Source organism: Urocampus carinirostris, chromosome 9 (assembly GCF_059441175.1).
Source record: "Urocampus carinirostris isolate Australia breed hairy pipefish chromosome 9, RoL_Ucar_1.0, whole genome shotgun sequence".
Classification (NCBI taxonomy): domain Eukaryota; kingdom Metazoa; phylum Chordata; class Actinopteri; order Syngnathiformes; family Syngnathidae; genus Urocampus; species Urocampus carinirostris.
The window spans coordinates 10,160,116-10,176,384 of NC_142357.1; the positions used below are offsets into that span (position 1 = coordinate 10,160,116).

At 40.7% G+C, this 16,269-nt stretch overlaps 1 protein-coding gene across 1 annotated transcript in view; it reads left to right on the plus strand.

The window, feature by feature from the left end:
- myot (myotilin) overlaps positions 1 to 16,121 on the plus strand; it is a 32,506-nt gene extending 16,385 nt beyond the window's left edge. Inside the window, exons 8-17 of the mRNA XM_088344496.1 lie at positions 5,020 to 5,158; positions 5,224 to 6,062; positions 6,998 to 7,148; positions 7,220 to 7,318; positions 8,264 to 8,304; positions 8,798 to 8,936; positions 8,991 to 9,198; positions 9,276 to 9,441; positions 12,370 to 12,503; positions 15,154 to 16,121. Coding sequence (XP_088200622.1) covers positions 5,020 to 5,158; positions 5,224 to 6,062; positions 6,998 to 7,148; positions 7,220 to 7,318; positions 8,264 to 8,304; positions 8,798 to 8,936; positions 8,991 to 9,198; positions 9,276 to 9,441; positions 12,370 to 12,503; positions 15,154 to 15,296 — 2,059 coding nt within the window. The 3' untranslated portion in view covers positions 15,297 to 16,121. The remainder of the gene's footprint in view (positions 1 to 5,019; positions 5,159 to 5,223; positions 6,063 to 6,997; positions 7,149 to 7,219; positions 7,319 to 8,263; positions 8,305 to 8,797; positions 8,937 to 8,990; positions 9,199 to 9,275; positions 9,442 to 12,369; positions 12,504 to 15,153) is intronic.
- The last annotated feature ends 148 nt before the right edge of the window (positions 16,122 to 16,269 follow it).

The window sequence follows — 16,269 nt, forward strand, 5'->3', positions numbered from 1 at the left end:
CCGTGCCTGTCTTGAATCCTACTACAACCCTACTACATACAAAACATATTGGCAACGAGGATGACTTGTATCGGAATCTCACAACCCCCTGCCTTGCTTGAAACCCCGGGTGAGCCTACGATGTTGTACTTCATGTGGATTCAGATGTTCGAAAATTACCTGCTAGCATTGACTGCAAACGACATGCCGGACAAAGGAAAACGCGCACTACTGCTGCACTGTTTAGGCACAGAAGGGCAGAGAAATTTTCTTTCCCTTCCCGACACTGGCACTTCTTACAAATCCGCCTGTGATGCGCTAAAAACTTTCTTTGTACCGAAGATGAATGTCGTGGCTGAGCGTAGCAAGTTCCGTCGGCGTGCTCAGAGACCGGGCGAGACCACTGCTCAGTTCATTGCCGCATTGAGGGAATTAATTACGAACTGTGACTTTAGCACGTTTGCTGATGATATGATTAGGGATCAATTCATTGAGAAGATGTCCTCTTCGAGGATCAGAGAACGCTTGCTGTTGAAAACGGACTTAGAACTTGACAAAGCGATCACTATTGCTACACAGATCGATTCCGCTATGACAGAAGCTAAGGCTATTGCTCCTGTGCACGTGCCAGACGTTCCTGTGAAGCTCATGCAATAAAGAGATAAAAGGAATCGGAGCAGCATGCATACACAGCGCTCGAGAGATAAAAGGAATCAACACAAAACCTGCTACCGTTGTGGCTCCAACTCTCATCTAGCAAATGACCCCAAATGCTCTGCTAAAAATGCAAAATGCAACCAATGTGGAAAAATGGGACATTTTGGTAAAGTGTGCCGCAGCGCAATTCCTACTCGATCAGTGAGAGAAGTTACTGTCCCAGAACTTACTGTGTGTCATGTAGCCCCTACAGCTGCAGTCCCAAAGCGCCTTACTGGTACAGTTGCTCTCCATGCGATTGATGAACAGTCAATTACTACTGACCTGCTTGTGGATACTGGTTCGGCAGTCTCAATTCTGCCAGAGAGAATTTAGACATTCATTCATGCACGTGCCTCTCTCAAAGCCTACTGTACGTCTGGTGACCTACATGAAGAAGCCAATTCCAGTTTTGGGCTGTCTTCAACTTACTACTACATACTGCAACCAGAGTGCACATACTGACTTCTACATAGTTCCTGACGGTACTCCACTACTGGGAATGGACCTGTTCACTGCACTTCGCCTTCACATACAAGATGGGCAGATTACAACACCTGCTGCATCAGAGATGAGTCACACTGTCAACACTACAAATGCTTCAGGCGTTGCTACAGGTTTTATACACAAATTTAAAGTGCGTGCAGACGTCCCTCCAGTCCAGCAAAAGCTACACAGACTTCAATATGCCGTGTGTGACAAGGTGTCAGAGGAGCTGACGAAACTGGAAACTGATGGCATCATGGAGATGATGGCTGCTGTGTCTCCTGATTTTGCTGCAGTCACTGCTGATGAGCTCTCCAGTGCGTGTGAGGAATGTCTGGTGCTACAGAAGGTGCGACACTACATGCAGAAGGGATGGCCTCCTCGTACTGCAAAAGGCCTTGACCCCCTCATCGTGCCATACTTCCGTGTGCAAAATGAGCTTGCCATGCAGAACAGTGTCATTGTGCGTGGCACTCATCGTGTTGTGATACCACAACAGCTACAGGAAAAAATGATCCAACTTGCTCATGCTACACACCAAGGGATCGTCCGCACAAAACAAAGACTAAGAGACTTGTACATGTGGCCTGGAATGGATTCTCACGTTGAGCTCGCCATCAAATCATGCACTACCTGCTTGCAGCATGACAAAACCGCAACCACACGTACTGCCCCGTTACAGGCTGTGCCTACCCCAACTGCTGCCTGGGAAAAGGTTGCTGTGGACATTGTTGGTCCTATTCACTCTGCGCCTGCTGATTGCCGCTTCGCCATCACCCTCATCGACTATTACAGCCCATGGCCTAAGATTGCCTTCTGCTCAAATGTTACTTCTGCCTCTGTTATGGCTTTTCTTTCCACTGTGTTTAGCAGAGAAGGTAATCCACAGGAAATTGTTACTGACAATAGCCCTCAGTTCGTGTCGACCGAGTTTGAAGCATTCCTTAGTGACAGGAACATCACACACCGTCGCAGCTCTGTGTACTACCCACAGGCCAACGGTGAAATTGAGCGTTTCAACAGAGTCTTCAAGGACTGTCTACAAACAGCCAACATCGAAGGTAGACCACTGAAAACCTTCTTCACTGAGTTTTTACAAACTTATAGAGCCAGACCACATGCCGTGACTTCAGTGTCCCCTGCTGAACTGTTGCATGGTAGACCACTGAATACAAAGCTTCACATCACAGGTCTTCACTCCATGCGCCCCACTGCTGACAAAGGCAACATGCTACAAAACAAACAACGGAAGTCAAAACAATATACCGACAAACGTCGCGGTGCAAAATCACCCAGCTTCCAGATTGGCTCTGCGGTTCGCATCCGCAAACCTGGAATCATTGCCAAAGGACACTCAAAGTTTACCAAGCCACTGACAGTGGTAGCCCAAAAGGGTCCAGCCACTTATCTGCTGTCTGATGGAAAGGTGTGGAATGCTTTCCACCTTGCCCATTCTTCCACCTGTGCTGCTGCTTCAGCGCCACAGCCTACTGATGCTTGCCTCCTGCCAAGCAACCAAGGTGCTGAGCAACCTGAAACTGAAACCGTGCCCTCACCACATCCCTCTCCGAGTGCACCGAGAATACGACATGCTCCTGCATGGCTTCAAGATTACGTGACTTAAAAAAAAAAGTTGCAGAAAAGATGCGGTGATGTTCAAAAAAAAAAAAAGACATGATGAATGTTCATTGTTTAAAAAATTGTCATGTGTGTTTATGATGTGATCTTCATACAGTCTGCTTACGTTTACAAGGTTTACACACTTTTGCTTACCGATATTGACAGTATAGTTCCTTACAATATTGCTTACCATTGATAAATATTTACCTCTAATCTGGTAATGAATATTGAAATGTTTGTTTTCTATAAGCTCATACTTACCGAAGAGTTATTGCGTATTTCAGATTAATGCCACGGTTTGTGTCCTATTCTAACAAAAAGGGAATATGTGGTGTCATGTAATACACTCCCCTTCCTGCGGTGTCGCTGTATACTAATGTGCAGCCTTGTACTTGTGCTTGAGAACTACCGAGGAAGAAGTTAAGTAAACACTCTTTGAATGTACCGCCCGTGCCTGTCTTGAATCCTACTACAACCCTACTACATACACAAGTCTGTGTAAGCAATGCCAAGATCCTATCTTGGTCAACATCCTCACCCAACAGAGATCACTGGAGAACACCCTTGATCAGACTGGCTTCATCTGAGCTGCAAAAAAAGTGATGGAAGTGGAGGCTGGCACATACTCTCACCTCGTGTCGTCGGGCCTTTGTAGCTCACTTTAAACACAAGAAAATGCCTATTTGTCTCAGGTGTTCCACATATTGTTGTTTGAGTTACAAATGGATGTGAAAAGAAGCAAATTATCAACTGTAAAATGTATAGATCGTGATCCAAAAATGTAATCATGTTTAAATGGATTGACTAATGACTGTTATAAGCTACGATGAGTTAATATTGATTGAAGAATCGTTCAAAATTATTTTGGTGGTGGTTCTCTTATGAGCCTTTGCTTCAACCTGTCATCCTTTTTTTGTTATTGGGTGATATATTCATTCTTTGATGTAATTGTTGCAACATGACTGTAAAGAAAAATAAACGTGTCACTGTATATACAGTAATAATTCCATGATCCACTTATGAATTTGTTTTTTATATTTCATTCATAATGTCTTTACTTTTTAGTTGTAACTATTGCACTGCATAATTTCATTTATCGCAGTGTAGTTATTGTTACAATTATTTCACTTCTTGATAAAGGCATTCATTTAGTTGGTATTCAGTCTCTACATTGTTTCAAGTGATGTTTGCAGTTTTTGGACGGCTTTGAGTTGAATTAATACGTTCTAGAATGTGTGTAGATGAAGAGGTGGTGTCAAATAGGGATTCTTCCACAACGTATTTTGTTTTTGTCGTAGCCAGCCCTCCTAGTATAAAAGTGAGTCTCAGCCATTTTGTATTTGTGCTTTTGGATTGAACACCTGTATTTTGTACATCATTTATGCTCGGATTATTCTGAAGAAAAGCCTCAACAGAACTACTCAACTGCAACACGTGTTTTACCCATATTTTAAACAATCAAACGGCAAAAGAAAAGTTGTTCCTCTTCACATACTTCCCAAGGTCTGAAGTGTTGAAACTGTATTTTTAGTCTTCAGTGTCTTAACAGCCTTATTCTTGATTTTCATCAGTCTGGACCATAATGATTTAAATGGATTTTAAACAAAAATTTCATCCTGCCCAAATTTATTCAAAGACGGTTGTTTTGATTAAAATAGGTTATATTGAATGCTAAAATGTTCAGACACTTTAAAATAAAGTTACACCCAAAGTTCTCAATTTCACAAATTTTAAGTTGACTATTTGATTATACAAAATAAACAAAAGTTAAAGATATTGACTAGCCCGAAGATAATTTTAAAATGGTGTACAGAGAACTTTCCGACTAGCTGCCAGGTCTAAATTTAAAGGGCGAATCTATTGTCTTTTTTACTGCTTGTGCTGAATTTCTCAACTAAATTGAAGTGCAAGTTCCAGTTTCATTGTGTCATTTATGTGAAAGTCAGAAGTCATTTTGCCATGCACAGGGTTACTGTAAATGTTTGCCCCGAAATAGTTCACTCATAACAATCTATGCTGGTGTCATCTTCTGTGAAAGAAGAGCCCAACACATCAAAACATTTTGCCACACTTATTAATGTTTGGTGTTACATGGTGTGAAAGTGAGTCTTTCAGTTACAATAAATATCCGTAAGAGAAAAGTCAATTATATTCTGCAATGATAATGATTATTATTCACATTATTTTTTTGTTACCCTGAAATCGTGATACTCTAAACGGGTTTTTTGTATTATCCAGGTTCCAAGAGCCTCTGCTAGTCAACTACTCATCCGAGGATCCCTGCAGTCACAGTCAGGAGCAGCCTCCATTTTCACGTCTACCAGCTGCACAAGCCTGCACACCAAAACTCTTCACCCCAAGCAAGCTCAGCTTTAACGTAAGAAGTGAATTCAAACCATGTCTTGAAACTGTTTTACCTTGCTTACTGGCTCCTTTTTCCAGTCCTCCCTGTCAGGAGGCAACACTATGAACCTGTCTGATCTGCCTTCTTTTAAGCCCGGCGCCTTCCCTCCCAGTGCCTTCAACTATGCGCGGCCGAGACACTTCATTCAGTCACAGTCAGCTTTCCAGGCGCCCAGCTATGAAAGTGTGATTAAGGATGATCAGGAGAGCTCAAATAATTCCAAGGAAACCTTCACCGCTTCCAACCCTAGCGCCCAAGTTGAAATGTCTTCAAATACCCATTCACTGTCAAGGTCCTTGTCTCAAACTCAGTCCCAGTTTCAGTCACTGAGCCTGACTCAGAACCAGTCCCAGACTAACGGGACAGGCAAGTCATCCCCGTCCTCATCCAGTCTGAGCTCCCCAGTTTCTGTGTCCTCTGCCAATCCTCTTCACTCTTCTGTCACGCCATCTTCCTCCCGCGTGACCATGCGCTCAACCATCACCCTTGCGCCTCGGGTCCCAAGCGCCAGTGGTTTGGGAAGCGCCACCCTGCCGGCCAACCAGGACTCCATGTCTGCTCCTGCTGCTTACCTCTGCTCTGTTTTGCCCTCCCAGTCGTCTTTTACCCCTTACTCAAAACTGTCCCCTGGCTCCACCTCTCGTACCTCGACTTCTCCGTCTCGCTCCCCAATGACCCCATCGAGCCCTCACCTCCCCACCAAAGAAGCCTCAGCTTCCGCAGGCCTTCGGCAACCTCAATTGTCCCCTTCCTTCACTTGCTCCAACATATCTCCCACCACCTGCTCACTGCCACAACCCAACACTACTATTACTCATAATAGAGAGCCGCCCTCTGTGGTCTCCATGTCTGACAATTACAAGGGGATGCCTAACACGTGAGTTCGCTGATTTTACATTCAGGCTTATTTGCATACTCATTAGGCTGTGGTTTACGAACATTTTGGAATGCTGGGAACTTCTACTTTATTCTGACTAGTTGAAATGCAACCAGTTTGATCTGCATTTTCGAAACCACTTGTGTTATGTGTAGCACCTATGCGATTGAAGGCAAAAAGAGGTATTCTAGGTTCGATAAATGGTACATTGGGCAAGAAATTAAACAACATTTACTGTAACGACTATTATGGTAAAGGCACAATCTTATTTGGTCTCAGGTGTTGGATAATAAATTTTATGTTAGTGTTTATGTCAATCTTGATCGACCAAATGTTTTATTTCTATTATAGTTTAAAGACTGGTCATCTACAATTTTGATTGATAGCCCTAGCCACAAAATCTACTTTTAGACGCACAGATTCGATCTGCAACCTCAGTGGAACTGTTTGAATCTTGGCTTAAAACACACTTATATTCTATAGCTAATGAATGACCGATATTTTATGTTGACAATAACTGTGTGGTCCCCTCTCAAGATATCTTAATTTTCCCCAGTTTTGAGTTTTCCTTGCCCTCATGTAGGTCTCCGATCAGAGGTTGCTGTAATAAGTCTGTAGTTTGCGATAATATCTGGTCTATGCAGCCCCATGGGACTCCTTGTGATTAAGGGCTATTCAAATAAACATTTTGACTTTTAGAATCGTATCTGAATTTAAAGTCACAAAATAAAACACTTGATCTCAATGACAATTCAAATAAATGGCAGGTATTCATAAAATAACCAAAGAAAACACCACTTTCATATCCTCAATTTCAGCAAATGTAATAAGTCAGTGCGCACATTTTTAGAACACCCTGTAGTTACATTGTAAATAACAAAATAAATCAATTTTAATTTAATGATATTCTTTTATTTTTTTTTGTCGTTTTACAGACTTCCAAAGCCTGTTGTCAAAAAAGCCGTAGTGTCTCGGCCGTCTTCCTCTCGCTCTACAGACGAAGAGATCCAGGGTTCCAAAGATGCTCTTATCCAAGATCTGGAGAAGAAGCTTCGTTCGAAGGAAGTGAAGAGGAGGAATAGCCAGGTACGCTGCTTTCTTCATTTGTTCAAACTGTACCAACTTTGTGTTTAACACCCATGATTGTTTTTGGACAGAAACTTTCCTATGAAGAGCGGATGGCTCGGAGGCTGCTGGGTCCAGACAATGGCAACATGTTTGACCAAGACTGTCTCTCTGACTCACAACCTGAGCAGGTGCAGTTTCATGGCCGAGAAAGTATTTGTATATTATTACATATTCTTAGAATTATCAAGTATATATGTAATCACACTGTGACCTATTTCGAGGGTACCTGTTTTAGTGCCTGTTTTTGCCCCATTCCTTGTAATTACATCATGGTAACATAATATCATAGTAAAAATGCAACAAACGCATCAAACCAATTGTCCTTAGCACTAATCAGTAACTATATGCAAAAAAAGTAGTGACCTCTGCACTAGACATTGGGACAAACTTGTTAAATCGCCTTATCCCCCAGTGGTGGAACTTATAAGGGATGGTGAGAACATTCAGACTCAGCTTCAGAGTTTAAGGTGGACCAACCAGGAGTTAGCTCAATATTGTGCCAGCCAGGTCCCTAACATTGGCGATTAGCGTCACAGACAATAGGGACGAGCATTGCGGACGCTGGTATTGTCAGTAGACATCACCAACTCAGCTGGTATCATTGGCACAGAGATGGTGCTCAGGGACCAACACCTCATGGAGTGTAAAATACAATAAGTAGTGTAATCGAGCTGTTCAGAACACACATTAGCATTAATGTTTGGAGAGTTATTCGGCTTTTTCTGAAACTCACAACTTAAACAAAATACAAATCAAGGTGAAATTTTCAAACATTGTCTAACCAGAGCCCCTTCCCATCTTCCTTTCATTGTGCTAATGGATAATTCAGAAGTTGGATTTGGTTTCCCTCTCCAAACCACCTGCAGCAGGAGTTGAATTTGGTTTCCCTCTCCAAAACAACTTGTAGCAGGAGTTGGATTTGGTTTCCCTCTCCAAACCACCTGCATCTTTCTGAGAGTCAAAATCGTATCCATGGAAAGAAAGTCTTGTTTGAGACTGCATTTGTACTCCAACTTTGTTGCTTGACCTTTATTATCAAACATGCATTTAATTTTGATCTCATTATCTTACAGACAGATTCACCAGAAGGAGGAAGACACAGTGGTGGGCTATGGTAAATGCCTTTTAAACCTTAATTCTTGAAAGGGACACACTGGATGGAATAATAAACCTGTGGTTCGTTTTGCTGGATTGGGTGCAGCTATGTCTGGAGTAAATCCATAAAGCAGTCGCTACAATGATTTTGTTATTGTATCGCCTGAATGTTTGAGTTAAATCTCAATTTGTTTGGCTAAACCAATGCTCAGCCATGTGATCATGATTGAATTTCATTCATGGGTTTTGCTTTAAGGTACGACACAAAATAAAACATTGTTAAATGTCTCACGGGGCTCCTAGCTTGCTAAATAAGGTCCGTTGGATGCATCATCTGATATGGCATGCACAACACGTGAACGAACAAACGCAACACTTGTGGTTTAAACTTTTTTCTACCAAACAAAATTCTTGGCCTATCAATGCTGTAGCTACAAGTGTGTGGCGAGTGTGTGTGTGGCGAGTGAATCCTCAATGCTCGTATTTTTTTTTTTTTTTTTTTTTTTTTGCAGGGCAAAGCACCACAGCGGCACAGATGAGCGGGGGAACGAGGGATCCGCTATCCAGGAGAAATGTTACGCCCCTCGTTTTATGCAGGTCCCTCAAGACCTCACCGTGGAGGAGGGCCGCTTTTGCAGGATTGACTTCAAGGTAAACACACGCTCCTTTTTTCGTGTCAGGTTAAAGACTCTCACTCGCCTTCAGGTTGGAGGACTCCCAACACCAGATATCTGCTGGTACTTGGATGGCAAAGCCATTCGTCCAGATGACTACCACAAGATGCTTGTGTGCGAGAAAGGGCTGCACTCCTTCATCATTGAAATTGTCACTGTGCACCATGCTGGCGTGTACGAGTGTGTGGCCAGGAATCGTGCCGGCGAAAGCAGATTTTCCATGAGGCTTCACGTCATAGGTGGAATTTCGCCACATTCTATGTAAATATCTTGGCATTCATTTCTCCCTAGTGCTGAGTGTAACTTTGTCTTTCAGCCCAGGAGGCGCTGCGGCCGCCTACCTTTATTCAAAAGATGTCCAACTTTAGAGCTTTTGAAGGTGATACGGTGAGGTTGGAATGCAAGATAGATGCGTCGCCGCCACCTCAGCTCTTCTGGAAGAAAGATAAAGAGATGCTGCGCATCGATCCAAGTAGAATGAGGTAAGTTTAGGACATTCTCATTTATCACAAGGTAGTGTCCGAAACATTTTCCTCTGAAGGCAATTGAAATCTAAATGAGAGATTTTCACTGGTCTTAAATCTTAAAAATCACTTTGTTTTAAACTAAGGGTGTGCGTATAACTTTTCGCCTCCTTGTGGTAAAAATAACTATTCATTTAGAAAAATATTCATCAAAGCAAAAATACATTAACTATTGTTGTTTAAATATTTAGAGGTTGAAAAATTTCTATTCACTTTATATCACATGAGCCTCACCCAAAGCAAGCTGACCTTATTGTCTACCATTTTGCTGCTACAGGTAAAACCTCAAAGGCTGAGCAAAAAAGTGAAATTTTGCCTTATGGTCACTTTGAGTCTCTGTAGTATTCCTCCATGTTATTTTTAGCAGTAGTATTTGGTGGCATTACTCAAGACAGCATTTCTATTGGTAAAATAATACATCCTGTTATTAAAAAATAAATCAAATCGTCTACCAGGTTAGTTTACGTTCATTTTATGAAAACAAAATTAACATGGTTAACTGTAAAGCTCAATTTAGGATTTACAATTAAAATGTATTAAAAAATAGTGGCAAGTAAAACAATCATTTTTTCCACTGATGGATAAGTTATTTTATTTTAAGAATTTTACTATTTGACTGTTTTTGTAAAAATAAATACTTTCAGCATGCAGTATTGACTATATAAGTAGTGTGTACTTGAAGATATGTTACCTTTGGAGTCTATAAAGTTATAATTTTTTTTTTTTAAATATTTTTCTTATTTTACTATGCAGCTTCTTTCAAGAAAAACAACAAGGGTACATAAACTAGATCAAGATTTTGAAAAAATAAAAAATATACATAAAATTAATTTAACCAGTCTGCCATCTGATATTCTAATTCGGTTTGCAAATTGTTTTTTGTATTTTATTCAAATGACAAAGTATTTATTTAAAATGAGCAAATTTGCCTGCCAGACGTACAAGTCATTTTTCTTATTTTACTTGTTTCAGTAATTGAACTTTTTGCTGGGTTTTTCGTTTCAGCACTGTTGACCACTGGGACTCGGCATCGCTGCCTTATGATGTTTTCACTGCACAATGCCAATTAAGATGTTTTTCCGCTCCTCATGACAGCAGTTTCCTTTCTAAACGGCATCAAAAATAAATTATTTTACAAAAAACACATAAAATTCAAACTGTGCGGTGTTCATGCAAATGATGAGTTGCATTTCTGAGATGCCTGCTTGCTATTGGTCGACACCATATAAATTGATGGTGTGCTTATCGTTTGTGTCACGGCTTCATGAAGATGCCCATATGTTATTAGCTAAATTTATTTATTTTTTTTATTTATTTATTTTTTTCCCCAGTTTTCGTGTGCATTGTTAACTTTGCAAGCCGACGATTCCATTCTGTATTTGTTTGTTTTGGATCCGAGGGCTTTAGTGATGCTAAAGGAAGAGAAAAAATAAACGTGGAAATTAAACTTGCGACTATTAAGAAATACGAAGAAGGCATGCGAATAGCTACACTTATCATGTTGTAATCAATCAACAAGTGCAATTACTAGAATAAGGGGGTGATTGAAGCAACGGTGACAAGCCTCGCAAGTTTAAGTTATAAAATCAGTTTTAATTTCATTTTTTCTCGTCGGGAAAATTCATTTGAGATGTAAGAAATTCTAGATACGAGCTTGATCCGGAAACAAATTAATCCCGTATGTAGTGGGGCCACTGTTTTTATATTATTTACCTACAGGCGCACATATTACTTTTAAGTAGTACTTTCTAAACGATTTTATTTTATCTGTTTTTATCTGGGGTAATGGGGATTCAGAGTGCATTTTCCAACTACTGTGGTTTTTCTACCTCGCTATAAAGCAATTTCACTTTACAAGCCCCACCTCAAAATGGATTGTCATATCCTGGGTTCTACTATATGTGGAGTTCTCATCTCATTAGCTGCACCGCTTATCCTCAGTAGCGTTGCGGAGGTGCTGGATCCCATCCCAGCAATCATCGGGCAGTGGGCAGGGGACACCCTGAACTGGTTGCCAGCCAATCGCAGGGCACACAGGGACAGACAACTTGCTCGCTCATTCACACCTAGGGACAATTTGGACCGGCCAATCCACCTGAAATGCATGTCTTTGGAATGTGGGAGGAAACCGGAGTGCCCGGAGAAAACTCACGCAAGCACAGGGAGAACATACAAACTCCGCACAGGAAGTCCGGTAGCTGGATTTGAACCCACACAGGAGGTTCCCAAGACCTTAGAACTGTGCCGCACACGCGCTAACCACTGCGCCGCCGTGCTGCCCTATATGTGGAGTTGGGGTGCTAAATAATGTTTGGAAGGGTGTAAATGGGCCTCAAGCCATAATTTGGGCACCAATGTAATAATCCTAAAAATCACCTGCGCGAGCGATCTAGAGGTTTATGCATTCATTATAATCGTATTTATTAGTTAGTAGTTCAGTAGACATTCAAAATAAATAATATATCAGGTCATTTTGAACAGGAGAAGACTGTTCAAAAATCATCAAGATGTGAGAATTCCTATCTTAAAGGACGTTGCTCCAGCCTTGTCTTTTTATTAAATCCCAAGGTTTAAAAAAGCAGATACTCCCTGAAGGGTTTGTAAATTGAAGAACAGAAACATAATTGGTCAATAGTGACAATGTTGTGAAAAGTGCATGATAGATAAAATAACCATCAAGAGTGTGCCATATTGGTCAAAATAACAAACAACCCTGGTATCCTATACAATTTAATTTGCAGGTGTCCTATATGACCAAAGCAAGAAGAATAAACTTTCGTCGTTGAATTATGTGAAAACACAATAGGAAGCTTTGCGCTCTACTAGTTGGCCCACTGTTAATCCGTTCAATGTTTTAGTAATGCTTTTTCTTGTTTATATGTACAGTCTCTACCAAGACGGCTCAGGCAGCCAGTGCTTGTTGATCGAGAGGGTATGCAAGTCGGACGCGGGCTGGTACACACTCTCCGCTATCAATGAGGCCGGCATGTCCACGTGCAACGCCAGACTTGATATCAGCTGTAAGTCCGCTCAGCCTTCTTAAATAAAATGTACTTGACCATTAAACATTCAGTCGGACCACAAAAGACTGACTGTCCTCAGAGTACAAGGAAACTATTAAGTTTCTGCATGATTATGTGACACACATCCACCATCTGCTTTACGAAGCGGTTGACTGCTTACAGAGAAAGTTACCTGCTTTATTATTTTGCATGAGTCCTTTTCGTGACGAAACTACGTCTGCGTCAAGTCTTTGGTTGATATTTTGTCCTGAGCTGTATTTGTAATGGACAGTTCAGGCACCAAGCCATGTCGTGAGGAAAGGAAGTTATTTTCAGGCTCATGGTATGAAGGGAATGTTAACTCTTTCTGCATGTGATCCCACCTCAACATACACACGCACATCTCTATTATTTGCTCTTGAATTCCTTTGAATAATATTTTTAAATGTGCAGTCACTCTTCTTGACAGAATGTTCACATACTAGTCTACCTCAGCCAATTGCTCCCCTTGTTATTGATTGCAATTTTCTTTATTGAGCTTTAAAACTTTAAACTTTACAAACACAAAAAGGCACCTATTTACTCACAGCAAGACACACTTCTGTAAGTTCTGCACTACTTGGCACACCTGATTAAATGCCACATGCACAAATTTCAAGAAGAAACTCGACTTTTTTTTTTTTTTTGCAAGCTGCACTGGATTTTACGCCGCAGGCTTGAAAAGCCATAAAAATGAATCAATTTACGTCCATTTCTTACATTCAAAAATCAGTGGGGAAATGTCTAGTACAGAATTGGGCCAGGATTAAGACACTGTTTTGCATACTGTGTCTACAGCTGTCTATCACAAACAACTAGCGCAGCGGTCAATATTAATTAAATTGGTATTAACCAGTGGTGAGTAGAGTAGCCAAGAATTTTACTCAAGTAAAAGTACTGTTACTTGAGAATATTACTCAAGTAGAAGTAAAAGTAGTCATCCAAATACTTGAGTAAAAGTAAAACAGAAAAAATTACTCTAGTACGTACGTCGTATGCATTGATTTCTTTTTTTTTTTTTTTAAAGACAACCAATCAGATTATCAAAGTCCATCTATTAAAATAAAAATAGTATAAATCAAATTAATTAAGCACATGTAGCACATCTGATCTTAACAGGCTCTGCAAGCAGAACAACAAGCTAGCCCAATAACTCGAACAAAGACATTGCATATTGTAGCTGGTGTTTGGCACCCTTTTAAAGGGGCACCTGCTTTTGATATGAGGCCAAGGGTGCTCCTCCTCTTCTGTGTTGTCAAGTCGGTATTGCTAAGCAACATTTTCGATCTGTTGCATGCGTAAACAAAATTTCCCCCCGCTGAAGTTGAATATGGTCAGGTAAGGAGGCTGCTACGTTTGATCGGTTAAACATGGTAGAGCCGGGCGGAGTTCCGTGTCTAAATGAATGTGCCTTAGCGGAGACAGACAGACGCGTACTTACGTGGAGAGGATTTATTAAGTAACCAAGTAACGACTTCAATGTTTCCTAATGTAGAGGAGTGAAATTGTTTTTTTTTTCTTCACAAATTTACTCAAGTAAAAATATAGGAATTTAAAAATACTCCTAGAAGTACAACTTAATCAAGTAAATGTACTCCATTACTACCCACCTCTGGCATTAACATATATTCTAAATGCCTAAGCAGCCTTTCTAACAAATGGTGTCAACTGATTGAATATTAGTGTGGCAGCAGGTGACTAATTATCGGGCAAATCTTCCCCATCAGCCCAAAAACTGACGTCATACTACTTTGTGATCAGTCGGATAACTATTGTGTGCCCCTCTTTAGTTGGTAACTAGTGTCTCTGTGCATGATTTTTTTTAATGTAGTGTAGCAATACTTGGTCTCATCACTTTGTCATGTGCGCATAGAATGGGAGACCTTAAGATCTCTCACGTTGCTCTGCATGTCTACAGGCTGTGGTGATTGTACAGACTTCTGAATTTGTACAGAACATTAAGTTTTGTTTTGATATTTTCCTCCGTATATGTAAATGCCAAATAAATTCATATTGACCGATGCATTATATGATTAAGATAGACAACTGTGAGCAGATTTTGCATACGAGTGCCTTAATCACTGCACAATGTGTTATTATTCTGTTCTAGACTTTTTGTCACTTGCTCTGCCAAAACATCAATCTTAGTCCAAAGGGACAGTGGGAAACTTGTTCATTCATGCATGTCACTAAATCGATGATGAAGCATTTTGCTACCGACGGGACTCTTGGGTACTCTTACTTATTTACCCTTGCTTTACTGAATTTCTTCCCTTTGACATTTAAAACAGAAATCACATTGAGTTGTATCATATATCGTATTTAAGTCACAGTGTTTAAAATATAGGCAAAGAAGCAGCACCTTTTATTTTTGGAATTTACGTTATGTAGGATACTGCAGCAATATTACCAATCTACGATGACGTTGTCATCTGAAACCAGTGACCAAGACGATCCAAATTAGAGCCAAAATGGGCAAGATAAGTCTATCAAAAATAGTTTTTTTTTGTTTTAATTCCACTACATACAATTCTATATGGTGATAAAAAAAACGTATAAAATATGAGAACTGTGTATAAGTTGACAGGTATGATTTCAAGTCTTTCTCTATTTCTATTGTCTCTGACAGGCCGAGCAGTCCCACTTATGAAAACGGCGCCCCCTGGCTCCAAGGCTCTGAAACTGCTGTCCTCTCTCAGCCACGTGCCTGCCTTGACACCAGAGTCCCCCGCCAAGCACACCGCCCCTCTCTATGAGAGCGATGAGCTGTAGAACCTTTCAAAGCACGCAACCCACCTCACATCTGTCATCATACTGAAGCTATGTTGGATAACTTGGCGTTACCCGAGTAAGCATACTGGTGTTTAGTAAACATGTTTGTCTTCACGCATCCTACACTGTCTAAAAAAAAGTTAATCTTTAGTCTTCATGTTGCTAGAGACTACAGTTACCGTTTCAGGACACACCGCTCATGTTGTAATTAAAACCGTAAGCCTCTCGGCAAAATGGCGCAGAGGTCGCTTACTTGTTAAGTGTATTAATAGATGTGGAGTCGCAGTTGGCTCGAGTGCTGCTTTTGTCCTGCTGGCCAACGACCACATCCACATGGAAATGTTTGCTCGCAATTATGAAGCGGATCTCGTGTATTGAAAGGTTTGCTCGCCATAATTCATTTTTAGGAATAAGAACCAGCACTTATGACATGGAAAGGATTTTCTCTCACTGACTTATCACTACTATTCAGCAGATGCTATTACAGTACTGTTTGTTTTGCTTATCTGTGAATGATATTGTCACACCCAGTATTAGGGTATTTTAACATAATGTAAAATTCCACTAACCTCACTCTTTGGAAAAAGTCAATCTCTTCTCACACTATGAAATGACAACTTGGAGATAAACAGAATCTGATTTGATTGCTCTGTTTTGTGTTTGACCCGCAATCAGAATTGCTCCAACCTACATTTGTGGTTCACTCGCGCATCAATACGAGGCTACTTCAAAATGTCAAGCTGCAAGTGGAGTTTTTTTGTTTTTGTTTTGTCAAGTGTTTAGCATAGCGATGGATGAATGTGCAATAAAGTCAACATAAACTAAGTGCAGTCTACTGTTTCCTAACATGACAATACGGGTTGGTAGTGTGTCATCTTTAAAGATGAAATCAACTCAAAAGGTATTACTGTATGTCTTGTTTTCTAAATAGCAGAGTGCATTTATTTTTCAACTCAACAATCACGACCTGTCA